Raw genomic sequence first — 18,612 nt, forward strand, 5'->3', positions numbered from 1 at the left:
TATAACAGGCTCCATCCGGGTATTGCGCTCAACATTCACTCCATGAGGATTCTCTTTTGTCTGCTTTGTCAGGGTATTTTCCTGAGGGGGGAAAAAAGTTAAAAACGAATACTAGCCCAAAAGATACATTTGGAATCTCTGTGGACTTTGAAGTCCTCAGAATTAATACCTGTCTTTACCGAGCGGGTGGTTTTACACATGAAGAAATATGTTCATGGGATTATTTTATGGGTGATTAAATGTTTGAAATGACCACCTGAAGTACAAGATGGGTAGATTTTATTTATATTCTCATGCTACATTAGAAGATCATACAGGTTTAAAAGCTGTTTGGATAGCTATCTGGGATGTGTGACATTTATTACAAGCCTTTTGCTTTTTAAGAGGGTAAAACAGCACACAGTAAGAGATTCATCACCAGCAGTGCTGACACTCTGGCATTTAAACTGTCTGTGAAACTAGTTTGGGATTTTTTTATGGTTTGCAGAGGTCAAGGAAATAAGTCTTGTAAATCATTCGAGTATAAGTTAAGCTGTTACGAAATTGACTTTTATATGTAGGATTTGGAGAGAGCTTTGTTATGCGTAAAGATGGATTTGCTGTTGCTTAGAGTTCTGTAAAGCAGTTGCATCTTGGCTGGAAACTTTTTTCCTAGGAGGGAAGATAGTAAAAACTGAGGCAGTAAGAAACTTTAAGCAGATTTATCTCACCGTCATCCTTGAACTGCTGCTGTTGAGGCAAAATCGTGGAGATGCTGTAGTCAGCTGAAGATCAAATGGCAGTAAATGTTAGATATCTTTTTGTTTGGTGTCCGTTAGCTCTTTCCTGTTCATCACTACAGTAATATGTGGGAATAGTTTTTCTGTGGTAATTAGAGATCTTGATTTTCATATGAAGCTGAAGTAAACAAGATGGGGAGTGAAATCCCTACTGTGTCTTGGCTCCAACATGCATACTCTTATTGGATATTCCTGCCAGCAAGGATTCAAAAATGTACTTGCATAGTTATGCAGCTGTAATTGGAAATCATGTGTATCAGCAGTTAGAAGACTGACAAATAGAAAAAAAAAAGCAAAAAACCAGACTTCTGCCAAAGAAGAAATGGCTCTACTTCTAGCAAAGTACATGTTGGTGGTCTGACATTTATTCAAAGTTGTCCCTTTTGAAAAAGAGTGAGCTATTTCTCTGTACTAACTACCCACTGGTTACCCTGATGCCCTTTTTAATTTCCATTTTAAATTTAGTGTAACATAAACACTTTGGCCAGAATTATAAAACAAGGATTCCTGAGAAATGTTTGGATGTAGTCAAATACAGGTTTCATAACTGATATGAATGACTGGGGAGTGACTGAAGAAAAATTTTAGAAGTAAAGTTGTCCTTTCCTTAGGTTGTCATCTGTTGTTTGTTGTGACCTCTTGCTGTAAGAGGTTTCCAAAGGTAGCAGGTAGCATTGCAGTTAATCAAGGATAAAACCCCATTCTTTAGACTTTTTAAAGCATTATCAGATCAGACTGGTCCCAGTAGGATCAGTTTCCTACAAGACCAGGCTCTAGCCACTGATAGAAAAAAATACCACCTGCTTAATTCCCACATAAGATGTTTCCATATCAGAACAATCCATCAGTCTCCATGGTACAAACTGCCATAAATTGCATATTGCATGTTTGCTTTCTTTCTTACAGGCTGCTTTTGTTTTATATTCTCTGGTTGTTTTCTGTGCCTGTACTGGGTCTGACCTCATGCTTAGCTGCTTACTCCCCTCCTTTGGCCCTTGCAGCTCTTATTTCTCTGTTGTTTTTGGGACACTCCCTGTGAAGTGAATGCAGCTATCAGAATGGAGCCCAGGCTTTGTTGGATCACATGCCAAAGCTTGCAGGTTCCTGAATCAGCCCTCTGACAGGCAACTGGAAATGCAGTTCTGTGTGAGATGAACAAGAAAATTGGCTGCAGATACTTAGGTCCAGTGCTGTCCAGGGCTGGGATTCTGAGAATTTTTCTCTGCCCAGCTCTGCTGCAAGCATTAATTTTGGTCCTGGGTGAATTGCTTAAACTCCCAAACTCTCACTTTCTTCACCAGTCAGAAAGTGGTTTGCCCTTGCCCACTGAACAGCTTAACATGAGTTCTTCTCAAGCTGTTCTCCCAGCCTTCCCCAGGGCACAGAGCCCTGTCACAGTGCTAAGATCTCAGGGTTAGTAGCAATTTTGGGGCTGATGAAGCTCACCCAGCCCCAGAACTTCTGGTCTTGCACTTGAACTGTCTCAGTGAGCCACAGGCCAGATCAGCCAAAGCTGCCTCATAGCTGCAGGGCCCCTGCTATACCAGGAATTTTGCTGTTCAGCCAAGACAGGTCTCAGTGAACTGATTTAACTCTCTTGGAAATTTTTCCAGTGTGACCTGTGCTCCCTAGGAGCTTCCTGGTGCATTTGTAAAATCATCTCTCTATGTAATGCCCACTGGAATGCATTTTAAGGTCAGCAGCACTGCTAAATTCATCTTGCTTGACCTTCTCTTTTCAAAATCAGAGCTTTTCCCTAGAAACCAAATGAAAGCTTGTCCTTTGGGAAATTACCCAGTCATGAAAACTGGAGAACAATTGCAAGGCCCAAAATCTTCCCTAATGCTGCTTAAATTACCTTTGCTTTTTAGAAACTTCACCTTGTTTTGAGGTTGAATTTGCCTAATTCCAGCTTTTTGATGTCACAGATTTTTCAGTGGGATTGAAAAGCTCCTTCTCTTCCCTGCTATTACATCCTTCCTCTGCTTTTAATCTCTTGTCACTGTGATCTAGTCCCCTCTGAAGCCTTTATCTGAGTAATGATTTGACTCCAAGTTCCCCAGGATTACAGCTAAGGGCTCACCTTGTGTTGACGGTTCTCCACTGAATTCCCTTCTGAAAATCCCCATGTACGCACCCACCAACGTTACAAATTCTTCTTCTGCTTTTCCTTTATTAAATGATCAGAAGAGCAGGCCCTTTCAGGTAGTCTATGACAGCCTTTTCTGGGAGATTTTAATGATGTTCCCCCACTGCCTGTGTCGGTATCTGTTGCCCAGACCACAGCTCTCAATCTCACAGGAGCTTGCCTCCTCGATTTGCAGGCATTTTTCATCGCTCTGTTAGAACATACTTGGTTGGTTTGGATGGCTTGAACAGGCATTGCCTGTGAGTCACCAGCAGATTACCAGGGAAGGTTCTGTATTGCTGTCTTGGCCAGTGGTACCTCATGCTGTGGTTGAAGGAAGTAATCTCTGAGGTATCTGGCTCAGCAGAGCCTCCCCTGCCATCAGAGCCATCTGTCTGAGCAATGCCTTGCTACGCTTACCTTAAGCCTCTTTGAGTTCAAATTATTCAGGTCTTGAATAGTTTGTAAATCTTGATTTGTGAAAACCACTTTTAAAAATAAATTTTGCTCAATAAACAGGATCAAACAGGAAATTGACATTGTGAAATACAGACCCTAAACATACACATCCTGGATACTCCTGCCTTTTCTGTGTCATTTTTCGTCTACAGCTCACACGGGAATTTTGCCTGATCTGTTTCTGTTTTTTTCACATCATGCTGTAATAAAGACTTTTATTGTCTTTAAACATGTTGTTCCTAGGTATTTATTTGGTAAATTTATCTTACCTATTAGTTATATTTATTTCTAATTTAGTAACTTAGTAATTGTCTTTTTTTTCCCTCTTAAACTAATATTCAGTTCTTATGATACGGAGCTGCAGCAGAACATCAAAATTATTTGGTTTTATTTTCCTTTTATGGTTACTTTAAGATCTAGGAATATTTACGTTCCTTCCAAATGCCACATGCATGTATAATTATGTATATGTACCTAACACTGCTCTCTATTTCTGTTTGTCCATACATGCAATCAAATTATGTTTGGAGATACATGCTAATTTTTGAAAATTATAAAAAGCTTTTTATATTGGGATGAGGTCCAGTATTTATTTCTTGCTGTCAGGTGCAAAACTTTCTGATTGATGAAATAATCTTTGAGGGTTTTTTCAATGTTGAGGTTTTTTAAGATAAAAAAGGAGGTTTGATACTGACTTTTCTAGCTAAATTTCAGCAGGTTGGAGTCAGCTGTATTTCTTCTGACTGAGGAAGTTCTTTCCAGTTCAAGTTACTTCCCATTGTTTCGGAGCTATTGTTGCAGCACTGCAAATACAGCTGCAGTGGATGTGTCCTGCTAATGCACAAACATCAGGGTCTCTTACTTGTGGCACAGCCAGAGGAAAGGGTCGAGGGACCAACAAGTCACTTGATGTGAAGAGTTAAAAGGAGAAGCAGAGCTGTGCCTCACACTGCCATATTCCTGATAACTCAGTGGCTCTGTCATCTCCTCATGAAGGAGACCACGAGGAGCACTGGGAAAGCGGGAGATCCCCGGCGTTGCAGAAGATTGCATGTTGTGTGCATCCGGTACAAAATCCATCCCCAGGGCTCCCTGCTGTCCCTTCCCTCGTGCCACAGAGCTGGCACTGGGCACTGAAGCAAGCCAAGGGCTCTGCTCTGCTCTCGGCAGTCTGGATCTGGGGCTGGAAGGGCTTTCACACCGTGCTGCAGACATGGGCACTCAGTACAGCTCAGCACACCTACACTGCATTTTTACAGTCGGCACAGGCTTTTTTTCTGGCTGCTGGAGTCAAAATTACAGTTATTCCAGCATTAGGATGTTTGAAAAGTCCCTTGGTAGAGGTACTGTAAAGTACCTTTGCTGGTTAATTCTAATTACAAACCAATCCAGCGATATGAATGTGGCTTCAAGCAGGTCCTTCAGTTTCTGAAGTATCTTTTCGTGTCAAAAATTGTTCTGGACAAAATGCATACAAGATAAAGGAATGCACAAAATGCATACAAGATAAAGGAATATTTACTTATCTGACGCTTTGTGAAGCCTGAAGATTATAGATTTTATAGAAAGCCCACACCTGTACTTATAAACTGGACCTGTTCCAGCATTGTTGAGAAATAGAGAAGGGATTTATGTCATATACTTGCTGCTGAGGAGTTGAGAATTTTAAAAATAATCTTTGCGATAAGTGCAGTTTATAATAAAATTAAATGGTGGGTGCTGGATTTTGCCTTCATATTCACCTAAAATAAGGGTAATGAAGGCAGTAAATTCACAGATTTTATTATAATTAGATACAAATGAAACTTCACAAAATATAAAATATAGTGCATGTCTTTCTTCTGGATTGCTTCTGATTAGCCTCATATTCAGTTAGTGGGCTTAGGTTTCTTGTTCATAAATCTAACATAAGATCCTAAGAGAGATGATGCTGAAATCCTGGCAGTAGGGAATAACGCTGTGTTTGCAGTTGCTTTGCTCCTTTGTACTGCCCACAAGATTCTAGCCAGCCACTTTGGGCTCCTGTGGGTACATTTCTTAGTTGAGTGGAATTCCCTTCTTTGTACTGACCTGCTGCTAACTGTGTAGGTAACATGAATTCTCAGCTTTGGTCCTGTGTGTAGCAGTTGGTGGATTTGCCTTGTAAAGACAGAATGAACAGCCTCATAAAGACCATAATTTAAGGTGAACATCTCACCTGTGTGTGCAACTTGCTCAACTTTGGGTGTTGCAGGAAAGTGAGAACTCAGAGCTGACAGTGCAATCACAAGTAACTTCCAGAATCTTACTAAAGCAAGTCCAGTTGGCATTCAGCTGCCATGAGGGCTGTTTCTTCATGCCAGTAGAGCAGTTTCACAGCTGGGGATTTAGTCTGAATGATTACTCACATCTCTGCTATAAGGAAAATTGTACTCCACACAGTGAGTAATTGCACTGCTGTCAGCAGCACCTGATGGGTATGACAATATTGCGTGTCGATAGAATTAGCATTAATAAGTTACACAGTTTATTGCAGTCCATCCTTTAAGGAATATACTACTAGCATGACATTGTCAGCACTGTTGTAATGCTGGGAAGTATTTTTGTATGAAATCAGACACTGTTCATGAATTAACAGTGCAAGTGTTCATAACAGCAGGGCAGCTGGGGTTTTGTCTCACCCAAGGCAACACAGCAATCAGTGGTGGGCTCAGAGGGTCTCCCATGTCTCTTCCATGCATGTTGTCATTCAGATTTACAGTCACGGCCTCACGCTCCATTTCCCACTTTCCCCCAGTCTTGTCTGCTGCAGCTCCATCAGCTTGGGAACTGCCAGTGTGAGCTCTGCTTCCTGCTGCTCCATCCTTCTGCAGGTTGAACAGAGGCAGAGGCTGTGCTGAGAGCTGCTTCTACTGAGGTGTTGTGACAGGAATGTAAAAAACAGCTTTAGAAGGTCCAGATTTTAAAGATGCATATTAGACAAGGATTAATTTGAAAGAAAAAAAATTCTTACACTTTCCCTCCATTGGTAGTAATAAAGAAATTTACAGTAGATTCTGAAATGCTTTGGAAGCAAAGAAACTGCCTTTTTTTTTTTTTTTTTTTTTTTTCCCCTGAACACAGATATTTGTAGTGACTTGCTTAACAGATAAGAGCCTGGGAAAAATGAGTGGACAGTTTGGGTCAGGATGTTATTAGAAGCAAATTTTGGTCTTCATAGTGTTTATGCTGTTCCAGCCGCTCGTGAGATCACAGAAGCCTGCAGAGAGGAAACAATGGAATTTGATGTTACACCAAACATCAAACAGGGTTGAAGGTTCTGTAACCTCTGCAAATAATTAAAATAAAGCTTCACTGGAAAATGGTAGGCTACTGCCACAGTTCCTGTTTTACAATTCATGACATTCCTTAAGGGGTTTAAAAGATGAGTCTGAATTATTCTTTGTTCTGCTCCATAGTCTTTCAGAGTGTTAAGAAATCAAGTAATTCTCCTCAGTCGTGGTAGGAATAAATATTGGATAGGTTTGTCTCTCAAATGGGCCTATTATAGCTATTCATAAAAACTAAAAAAAAAAGAGTGCTTTTACTCTAAGATATACTCTTTCAACTACATAATAGTTTCTGTAGTATTTAAATAGAAGAGTAAAGCTTTCTACATGTTTAATAGCTCTCTGTCAGGTGACTGCTAAGTTATCTCTGAGAGTGAATGAGTGCAGCTGTGCAAATGTAACACAACAAATATGCACTTAATTGTGTCCTTTGGCCAGCAGAACATGTCTGTTGGTAATTAGTTCTTCCTCTACCAGACCCACTGGCATGTGAGCTCTCCTAGTGGGATTCTTGTTATTGTTCTCTCTGGCTCTTGTTCACTGTTGTTCTGGAAGGAAGGACAGAGCTGAAGGCATGAGTAATAGGAAATCTTAAGCTCTCATGTTCACCAAAGAGGAAAACATTTATTTAATCAGCCTAGAGCTTTACAAGCACTTAGAGAATAAAAGTTTAGTCTTGTGGGAAGTGGGGGCAGAGGGGTTGGAGTCAGAAAATACAGTCCTTGGCTTTTGAAGTTCTGTTACCCCAGGGTTAATGCTGTATGTGAGCTCAGGCACCTTTTCAACTGGATTTTTGGGACATGGTGTGTTGGCTTGTCTGCAGGTGCATTTGCAGCTCCTGAGTTGGAATAATTCTTGCAATTCCCACCACTGTCTTTCCTGACAGCTAGGAGTGACAGTACATTTTTGTCTTCAGGGGTTCCCTGAACAAGGGAAGTCTATAAAGTGAAGGCAGATGAGCACTGTGCATGTTGTGAATAGATTGGAGCATCAGCAGGGTGAGAAGGTTGCACAGGAGCACACAGAATGGTGTTCAGCTGGTGCTTCAAGTACCTCCTAAGCCTTTAGCTGACCTTTTAAACTGGTAGAGGTCTCTAAGCTGGGAGCACACGGTGTGTAACCCAGTGCCTCTGTTCTGCCACCTCTGTCAGTGTGGGTAACTGTGCGGGGACATTACCCACAGCATCAGAAGGAGCCTTCAAAGGTCTCTGTAAACAATCCACAGAGGCTCTTAGCTAAGGAGGGTTTGTAACATCCAACTTGAAGTCATTTGGGAGATTAGCATGCTGGGAGAAGGCTGGAAATGTATAGCTTCTGAGTCTGAAGAGGTGATCTACGAAAAATCTGGTATGGAAAACTGGTTTCTCATTGTCAACTATTATTATAGGTCTTGGTATTGTTCTAATATATAATAGAGTTTGTACTTCTGCTCATGGTACTTGGGACATGCCATCTGCAGAATAAACACATCCAACTCCCCTGTGTAGTCCATCATCCATGAATCCTGGTCCCTGAGCCTCCCACTGTTCTTCACAAGCATTAGAGCTGTGATTACATGGTTTTATTTTTAGGAGTGGTTATGAAGAATACATTTCTATAATGGTTTTCCTTGGTAGTGTTTCTCCAAAATATTTTATGTAGGACATTAAATGTAATTTAACCTGCGTCGTAGACTGGGAGACTGAAGGTCAGTGTTGATACAAACTTGATTCCAGTTTAAGTCTTGAAATTACCAGAATAAATAGATCTTTAATACTATCTAAACTAGTGTTTTATCTATTCCATTCATTAACATGCATATAATGTACATATTGTGGACAGTATATATATCTGTAGTATAAATACAAAAATAATATAAATAACTAAAACTCCTGTCTTTAATCAGTCACTGCTCAGTGAGATTTGCAGAGCCATGGAAAGCCACACAAATTTAGCATCAATTTATCTACATTTATAATTATGCTTGTAGAATTCCTTTGGTCACTGTTTTTTCACTCTGCCATTCTAAGGGTCTGGAAGTATTTGGTAAATGAGAATGTACTTCTTCTTTTTCAATTTAATTTTTTCTGTCTGCTGTGTTCAAATAGGATTCCACCTCAGAACCTATTTCAGATTTGGCCATGTGGGGAGAAGATAAATTGACAAGTCAAAAGAGGTTGTTTTTTGTCATAAATTTAAAACTGATATTCTTTCCTTTTAGGGCACATGCAAGTGTCTGATGATTTAACAGAGACTTTATAGACAGTGACAGTACACATAGGTTTAATATTTCATTTGGCAATAAACTGCTGTCAGTTTATTCAATTCCATTTAAGAATTTGAAGTAGAAATGTTAAATATTATTTTGGTTGCTTTTAGCACTCCTAGCTAAGCAAACCAAGGTATTTACAGCAATTAATTTAGCTTAATCCATCTTATTTTAGGGACAGTCCTCTAAGATATGGGTCACAGTTTGTGCTTGATGGTTTGGATAGCCCTGACAACTTAACCAAAGTGAAATAATTCAGAAGGGACCACAAGCAGTATGATAAATGAAATCCGAGTGGCTGCATAGCATAGAGAACTGCAAAGGATTTCTGGATGTGAGCTTGAGAAGGGGTGAAGAGAACTCAGCAGAGTGAGAAGACATGGGCCTTTAAATCTCTCTCACCTTGACTGAAGAATGTTTGGGGAAAATGAGCACTTAGTCAATATTACCTTAGTCAATATTAACTGCCCTGAGGATTGAGATGCAAACCTTTTAATGCACAGCATAGTGGCATGAGATCCCAGAAAGTTGCACAGTGAACATACTGAACGAGGGTTTAGTAGACCTAAAAAAGCAAAAGCAGATGTCTATAAAGTGTAAATATTTAATTGATTTGTAGATGCAAAAGTTTGTCCTAATACATTATAAATGACTGATTTTTAGCAACCATTTTTCCCAGATGATCACAGCAGGTCAGGCAAAGCAAGATGAGTCCTGAATAAGTTGAGATTCAGAATGTTTTCCAGCAAATACCTGCTATAGGAAGGATCCCACTCATGAGTTGTAGAAACATTACAGAGGCAGAAAATTCATCAAACTGTTTTGGGAGTGTTTAACAACTGCAGCTGCTCTGGTATGTGACTCCATGAAAACCTCTCCAGTGCAGGGTGTGTTCTCACTTGGACTTGCAGGGTTGTGTTATCTGGGGTGTGGTGTTCATTCATCATCACTCACACCAGGCTAAAATTCAGCCAGTTGTTTCAGTCTCAGGGAAAGACCTGATAAACTTGAAATTGATCCCTTTGGCTGTTTGGAAGAGGCAGGTGTACATGGTTTGAGCTATATTTCCTTTACTGTAGCTTATCAGTTGTTTTTCCAGAAAAACAAAACTTCAGAGGAGCCACAGGTCTACACATAATAATGTGATGAATTCTGGATTTCTTTATGCTATAAATTCCAGTCTGGAATGAAACTAGTGGGACACCTCAGAAGTTAAATAATTGCTAGGGAGAATCAGAGATGAAGAAGACAGCCAGTAATGAAAATTATAGAGAATGAGCATTAACTGTGTTCTTCTCTCTTGGTTCAATATTGGCTTTGTTGCTGCAAGTCAAACATCAGTTCTGTGTTTTCTCCCTCATTAGCTTTTTTCCTTGGGTAAGCATATTTTGTAGTGACTTCTCATTTTCCCTTTAATAGAGACCCTGTTTTGCCTGATAGCTCTAAATCTGCTTTTCTAAAAATGCCTAAATCCCATTACTGCCTGTTTGGTGGATTTTGGCCCTAACATGCAAGAATCAACAGTAAACGAAGGATCTGATAAAAAGAAGTGCAGGCTTTTTGCAACTGAACAAGGAAATGTATAACTAAACTAACAGTACACTGAGTCCTCTTCTCTTGCCTTATATTGCTGAAATTCCTGGATGGGAGTTATTAAAATGGAATGTTGCAACTTTACTTGTAGGAGGGCTGGGTGGAAGAGCTGATTTTCTGGTAGCTGTCAGGTACTTTAATCCATGTACTTCATCATCTCATATAAATACGTTTAAATAAAAAGCCTGTGTAATGAATGTCAAATGTGAACCAAAAATATGTTGTTATTCTTCTCAATAGACAAAATGAAAGGTTGGATTTAGTAATGTTATGGTCTTAATTATAATAAGGTAGGAGATGATGATATTTTACAAGTCAGCTATAGAGTAAACTTTGTGCATATAGCATCTCAGTGGATGAGGAATATTTGTGTAAAAGGACTTGAGGTTAATTTATTTGGAAAGCCAGATATAAATTCAAAGACTTGTAGAATTCTTTACTTGTCGCTATGAAGGGTCATTTTCTAGGATTTATTTGAAAGCCTGTTGTGGACATTTTGCACTTAATTTATGATGTGAGGAAGCTAATGTATTGATTGCTTTGGTCTTCTAAGGAGAAGAAATTGCATTAATATTTATGCATTGATTTTTCCTGTCCTTATAGGCCTGAAATCTGATCAGCTTTACCTGTTACAGATATCAATGTATGTAAGAGACTGAATGACTCAGTGGATTTGGATTTGGGTAACAGGATCTAGGGTTTTTAGGACCTTTACATCAGTAGTTCAAATTCAGCTCAGGCTGTCTGTGCTGGTGTAGTTTCTGAAGTCAGGCATCTGGGAATTAAATTAATGGTCCCAGAAGTGGCTCTAGAAATCTCTCTTTACTAATACCCATATCAGTAATGTAGGGAAGAAGGCCAAGGAATGAAATGGCAGGTTGAAAACTCATTCATTGACTAAATCCTTCCATAACAACGGAGCAATTGAGAAAAGATGTGTTGTTTGGTAAAACCAGGAGGCAGCAGGTTTACACAAATTAACTGCAGCGTGACATTCATTGCCTTGGACTGTAAGATAGAGGAAGATTTCAGAAGATGTTTGTCAAATCGTGGAGAACAGATACCTTGTGATGTAGCCCCTAGCCAGGAAGACACTGATTCCTGGAATGGGAAGGTGTGGAGAGGAGCAGCAGTTGTGTGTTGTGTCTCTTACAGACTTTTTCCCAATGGTCCCTGCTGGCCTCTGTTGAGGTCGGGATAGACCTCAGGGCTGAAGCAGTGTGGCAGAGCTTACATTCTCAGTGCTATTGTCACATCATGAGGGCAGTGTTGTGTCAAAACACATGAACTAGAAGAAAAAGGGCAATGGTCAGTCAGCAAATGATGAGCGCTGGGAAAGCAGTGCAATGCATTTGTCCCTAATGTTCCTTTTTGTTTGTGTTTAGGCAGGTGACAAGCATTATCATCCAAGCTGTGCACGATGCAGCAGATGCAACCAAATGTTCACAGAAGGGGAAGAAATGTATCTGCAAGGTAAGGATGTCTCCATTCCAAAACAAGAAAATCAGACATTGTTAATTTTGCTGTCACAGACCTCAGGAATTTATAAACCATCCACATGTTAATATGTCCGAGGAGGATACTAGTCATTCTTTCCTCAGTAGTGTTCTCATATTTTTTTCACCTGATACCCTTCAGTTCTATTGGGTGGCCATAACTGGGGCTCTGCAGGGACTCTACACCCTGGCTGAGGCAGTTTGTGCTTCTGAAAAAATGAAATTCATTAAGCTGCTTCTGAATTTGACATCCCATGGATAGTTTGGCCCCAGAATGGTATATGAGATACCAGACAAAGTGAAGGGATTTTCCCTGATTTCTGCTGATCAGTTTCTGTGCTATTCTGGACTATACTCCAAACAGTAAAAATGCAGGTGAAAGTCTTCCAGAGGCTGCAGTGAATTTGTTTTGACCCTTGTCGATCTCATTCCTCATGCACATTGACAGAGTCTCGCTTCCAGTTTTTAATTATATTTGCTTGCCTTGCCTACTTCCCTTTTATCTGGTCACATCTCTCTTTTTATTCCTATGTACTTTATATTTTTCTTTGGTCACCTCTTGTATGTTTATTTTCGTCTCCCCTTTCTTGTTAACAGTCTTGCACTCCCAGTTATTGCCAAGCTTGGTTTTTTCACTATCTTTTCACATAAAGAATATGCTCTTTTCTTTGATTGAAAAGTATCATTGATCTGAATCACACCTACTCACTAAGAGGGTGGCATACTAACTATTAAGTTATGCTTATTGCTTGCTGTAGTATTACTGTTGGTAGAAGCATGCATAATACCCGTTTATGTAACCCAGAAATAAAAGTGAATAAGGCAGATACATGTTGGGATTTTATATATTCTACTTAGGTTAGAAAACTTGATGTACTTGAAAGGAATGTAGAAGAATAGTGAAAAAAAAAATATGGAAGTGTGGTCACAGCCATTTCTTGAAATCCTGAGGAGAGGTTCTTACTGGAGGAGTTCCAAAATAAGATAATATTGTTCAGGCATTCCTTTGAAGCTAACTTGTTTTATTTTGTAGTTTGTCCTTCCTTTCAGTCCCTCTCTCTCATCTCTTCCTGACCTTACACCTCAGTCATCTTACTCCAGCTGTGCCCAGAACAGGATGTGAAATTATGTAGTAGCTGTGCTTGGCAGGAGCAGGGAGGGGCTGGAAGAGGGCTGGGTGGGAGGTACTGATTTCTGATGGCAAATTTGAAAGACTAACTTGAAAGCAGCAGTTACAGCATCTGGCAGATCTTAGTTTCTCACATCATGGTGTGATAAAGTATAGGCAGAGTTCAAAATGAGCATCAGATTGTCCTTTGCCATCATTAATTAGTAACAACCATTTCCAACTGGAAATGCACCAGTCTAGCAGAGAGTGGGACTGGGTTAATTGGGCAGGCTTTGGTGTAAATTTTTGCAGATCAAAATAAGAAAGAAGGTATCACTTTTACTTAAACTAGGCTAGAGTTCGTCCTGGACAAGTTCAGGTGATACGAAAGAGGAGACGAAGGAAACCTGGCAGCAGCTTGATCTGCTGTTCTCTTGTTAGTGCATCTCTCTTTCTGTGGTTATGAATCAATGTTAGTTGTGCTCAGTCTGTGTCAGGGCAGGAGCACCTCAAATTGCATTGCTTTATTGTTCACAAGATGTTTTCTGACTAAATAATGTAATTGCTGAGTGTGCTCCAGACTGTCCTGCCAAAGCTTTCCTTGCTGAATTCAGTGTGCTTGTAAGTGTGAGGACCTAAAAGCCTTTCCTGTGCAAAGCTCTCAGCTCAAATGCATATCCTAACTCCATCCAAATCACTGACCCTAGGGTGCAGAATAACAGCACCAAAGTCCACAATAACAGCACAAATTCCAAACATTTCTCCAAAACAGAAATATAGCACCACAGTAAAGTTAGAACAAAAATCACATTGTTGATAAAATACATATAAATAGGTGGCTTGCATCTCACTTCCAGTTGTCCTCTCCCTAGAATATGAAAGCACTGTTTTGGTATTGCTTTGTATAATAGAGAAGCCTGCAGGATTGGGGTAGAAACCCGTGTTAGAAATGTGTGGGGAAACTGGCAAAAGGAGAACATGGACAAACAAGCTGTCTGTCATGAGGCTTTCTGTGTTAGGGATGGTTGGAATAATACTAGCAGAAACACTCTGGCTTGGCACTGCTCCAACATATGAAAATGAAAAAGAAGCAGCCCCAGAAGCTGTCTCTTCCCACTGACTTCCTTGTCAAAATACATTATTTTATGGGCTGCCCCACAAGGCTGTTGCTGAGCAATCCCTAGGATTGCCCAGTATTTAGAGAGATGCTGATGTTGAAATAATGGTACCTGCAAAGTTAGAATGTGAATAAATGAAGATGCTAGTTGGTGTTCGCCAGGTGAGCAAACAAACATATATTAAGAATGGAAATAATCACAATTTGCTGAACTGTTTCTAGTAACAGAGGAGTGATGCAGCTTGGGAATTTGCAGCCTTGCAAGCATTTCAAAATAGATTGGCATGTTTGGATGAATTGTATATATAAAATGTAGGCGGGTCAGAGTTCAAGATCACAAAAAATATGTACATTTAACTTCTTAAGCCTGCTCTGTCTGATTTGGATTTTTAAATGCCACATCTTTCAAATCTCTTACCATTTTGTGAAAGAAAACCCGGAACCCGTAGCTAGTTTTCACCAGGAAAATGACATGCAGGTTCTTGTATTTCTTGTTCACTTTCAGCATTCCCACAGGGTGTCCCTAAATTCTGCCAGTTTGTGATAAATACTGCCCAAAATGCAATGACAGCTTTCTCTTTGATGGTAGGGAAAGTTTAACAGAAAAGAATCACAGAATTGTTGGGAAGACTCCTAAGATCATCAACTCCTACCATTAGTCTTAACAGTGAGATACAGAGGAATAGGGATCTCAGAGCCCCACAGGGAGGAAGTTCACAGCTGTATTTGAGACTTGAACTAAAATCTTCTGAGTCTTAGTTCATCTTTGACCAATAGGTGTCATATTCAGAGGGGTATTACTCAGATCACCTCTTTGAACATGAACTTAGAGCTTTATAACCTGAATTTTCCTCCTGCTGCATGGGCAGGGCATGGCTCCCTCCTGATGTCGGGAGCTCCCTGGGGTCCTGGCTCTGAGGCTGCTGTTTGTTTACAGAGAAGGCTCTCGGTGCACTTCTCCCTGCTGTCTGATGGTTTCTCCCTGCCAAATGCACAGTTTCTTCTTCCTTGCCTTAGACTCACAGCCAGACATCTCAGAGCCTTGCTCCAGAGTCACAGGGTTCTCTCCTGTCTCCTGATGATGACTGTGCTGTGTACTGCTGGGAAGTGAAATGATTCCTGCTGGTCTTCACTTCTGCACCAAGCCATCTAAGGGCTTGTTGGAAGAAAGTTTCCAGGGGCTCTGACCCATCCTTCTGCTGTCCTCTGAGGGTGGAGTTTCCTCTGGCTGCTTTTGAGCTAATAGTCACCAGCAGGAGACCTGGACTTGGCTCTGTTTGGTTTCTTTGTGGACTGAGAGAAGAGATGATGTTCTCCCCTGCAGATAGTCAGGGCTCTGGATTGTCTTTGTGGTGACTGGAATGAGGGATGAATTCGATTGCAGCTGCAGTCAGTGTTAAAAAGTAGCGTTAGTTTTTGCTCCATTTCATCTTGGCCAGTACCTGCCAGCAGCTTTCCAGCAGTGACCACAGTTTACACTCTGTTCCAAAGGACAAGTGAAATGGGATGGAAATGCTTCTAGCCCCTGACATCACTCAGTCCTTGAGGACAGCAGGATATTCCTACTTTACAGCATAAGAAAGTATCTCATATTTTGGGAAACAAACAGCAGAGGAATTGACATTTTAATAGGGTGTATAGCTGGAATATACCATGTGGAAGTGCCACACACCAGAGCACAAGGTAGAAGTTCTGTTTGTGCCAATGGCAGGCACAGTGTATGAATGGATCCCTGGGATCCAGGGAGAGGCTCTCTCATGTGCAGCTTTGCACCACCTGTCATCCTGGCCTCTCACCTGCTGCCCCTGGGTCACGCACACTCTTGCACGGTGAATTGTCAAATTTTGCTTTTCCTTTTGCATTTTGCATGAGGGAAGATGTGATCTGAGTATGACACCTATTGCTCAATGGACAATCAGAACTTCCTTTTTATGTGTGGGGCAGTACATAAGGGGAGAACAGATCAGGTAACCATGGCCCAGTTCTTTTGCTCATGCCCTCCATCCTGCTAGAGGAGTCCTCTCTCTTTTAGTTCCTCCAGCTGGTGCTCACTCAATCTGTTGCTGCTTGAGGCTGCTTGAGTTTTAATTAAGAATGTGTGCAAAGTGCTTTGGCAGCCTCAGGACAAAATGCTGTAGATGCACCAAGGATTTGAATATTTTTTTTTGTTTCTCTTGTATTTCCCATGAGTTATACTTGAATGTGAATTACTCTCATAGTTCATACAGATTCAGCATCTGATGCAATGAAGACATTCTCTTTAAAACCTGGCTTGTCATGAGCAGAAGTCATGTGCTGTGCTCTGAATAAAGATGTGTTTCTCCTCTCTCAGGTTCCACTGTCTGGCATCCCGACTGTAAGCAATCCACTAAGACTGAAGAGAAGCTCCGGGTAAGCTGAATTCATTGCTCAGTGACACACCATACATTTTGCACACACAATAATTGAATGTTGTTTTTAAGAGTGACTTTTTCCATGTTTTTTTCACATAGCTGTCACAACTCTGGCAGAATATACAGTGGAGGCACTTCAGAGGTATTGCTCTGATTTTTAGGCTTACCACCCTCACATACTTGTCTCAGTGCACTGCCTTAAAGATAGTGTCATTTACTGACATACAGACGTGGCCAAGTATCTAAGACACTTCATTTCATATCTCAATTGTTGTGAGAGAGACTCTTAAGGAGAAGATATGAACAGGGCAAATGCTATCATATATTTTAGTGGTTTTGCACATCTGTGTAATTGCGCTATAGTTATCCCCTGTTCTGCGTGGTTATTTGTAGAATTTAGACAAGATGAACTCTTCTTTCTCTTTGCCATCCAAGTAAGCCTCAACCTAAAGTGATCCTGAATTGAATGCCAAAAAGAGCCACAGTTACCCATGGACTTACATCAGCATATTCAGACAAGCTTTCTGGGTCAAATCCTCGGTGACAATAATGCTGCACTGATAAATGCTAGAGCCTGGCTTTTTGCATGAACCAGGCAATTTTAAGCCCTTATTCACCAGTTCGTCCTCTGGACAATTTTCTCTTTTTCATGTCTCAGTTGGTCCCTTGAATTTTGCTAATTTACCAGGATATGAATATTAGAGGCTGCATATGAATAAATTGTCTTTCAGATAAGGAAACTAAGAGGTACTGGTGTGAAGATACCTATGATATCCTGTAGGTTGTATTCTTTGTGGGTCTCATTGACAGGAATCCTTTAGCATTTATTCCAGTACACTGGTCTGTAAAACATCCCCCACAGAGAATTTATTATGGTCATAGGTAATGTGCAGATAAATTCCTGTTGAGCAGAGTTCTTGTTTAGTGTGGGCAGAAACATAACTGGTCCTAGATGGGCATGTGGTCTAGAATGGCCAAACCTCAGTGCAGGCACCATCCAGCATTCACACATTGTTCTGTCCTGACTTTTTCTAAGAAAATAGAAAATTATGCCAGATTGGATTTTCTTCCTCATTTAACAGTTTGAATGTAAGACAGTATTTTGGCCGTGCTTAAGTGTCAGAATGTTTTTGCCTTGTAGTACTTGGTTGCAGTACAATACCTCCCTTTCACTTGGACCCAAGAGTTTTATCAAAGTACTCCTGACTACACTGTGGCACTTGCTGCCCTTCTCCAGCTGACCTTATAAATCAGTTGACTTAGTTCCATTCCCCAAGGAAATGGCTGTAATCCTCTACAGGTATTTCCCTTTTTGTCAGTGTTCTCCCCTCCTCAGCTAAAATTTTAATAGAAGTGAGAGAAGTAAATGGATTTACTCACCTGCAGGGCATTGCCTAAGTAAGTGAGTTCTTGCAGGAAGAGGAGGTGAAGCTGAAGAACGCAAATTGAGGGAGCATCTGAGCAATGTGACAGCACAGCTGTCCAGCAGCACCATGCTCCTGGAGGAGACCTTCTATTCAGAGGTTTAATAGGTCCTTAAAAGGCATTGTTAAGGGCACCATACAGAACCTGGCTGCACTGTGTTTAGCTTCTCTGGTACATCATAGATAGTCTCTATCCACTCTGGTGCAAAGTCAAGGCACCTAAATTCTAAAATGAGCTGGAGTTCACTTTGATGACTTTTACATGTGCTTCATCCTGTTGACCCAAACAAAGGCAGTAGCAAACAGGTAGGTACAGAAACAAACAAAACCGGGGGAACTATGTGATATTTGAACATGTCAGCACTAAATTGGGATCTGTACTTCGATGGAATTTCAGTTTTTTCTTCAGGGTCAGGCCTAAATTTTCTGGTGGTTCTGCAAAAAGCCAGTGCCATTGCCTATTTGCTTGCTGGGTTTCCTTTCCCTATAGAACAAAACAAAACAAAAACCCTTTTATCGCTGAAGTAACTTCAGAAGTTTTCAGCAAGTTCTGTTTTCT

General features: G+C 40.6%; 1 protein-coding gene across 6 annotated transcripts in view; it reads left to right on the forward strand.

Moving 5' to 3' along the window:
• The window catches only part of ABLIM1 (actin binding LIM protein 1), an 83,629-nt gene that overhangs the window by 26,095 nt on the left and 38,922 nt on the right, over positions 1 to 18,612 (forward strand). For all 6 annotated transcript variants that reach the window (XM_062496763.1, XM_062496757.1, XM_062496761.1 and 3 more), the window contains exons 5-6: positions 11,901 to 11,988; positions 16,569 to 16,627. In XM_062496763.1, the coding sequence (XP_062352747.1) occupies positions 11,901 to 11,988; positions 16,569 to 16,627 (147 nt within the window). The remainder of the gene's footprint in view (positions 1 to 11,900; positions 11,989 to 16,568; positions 16,628 to 18,612) is intronic.

Source organism: Cinclus cinclus, chromosome 7 (genome assembly GCF_963662255.1).
Source record: "Cinclus cinclus chromosome 7, bCinCin1.1, whole genome shotgun sequence".
Classification (NCBI taxonomy): domain Eukaryota; kingdom Metazoa; phylum Chordata; class Aves; order Passeriformes; family Cinclidae; genus Cinclus; species Cinclus cinclus.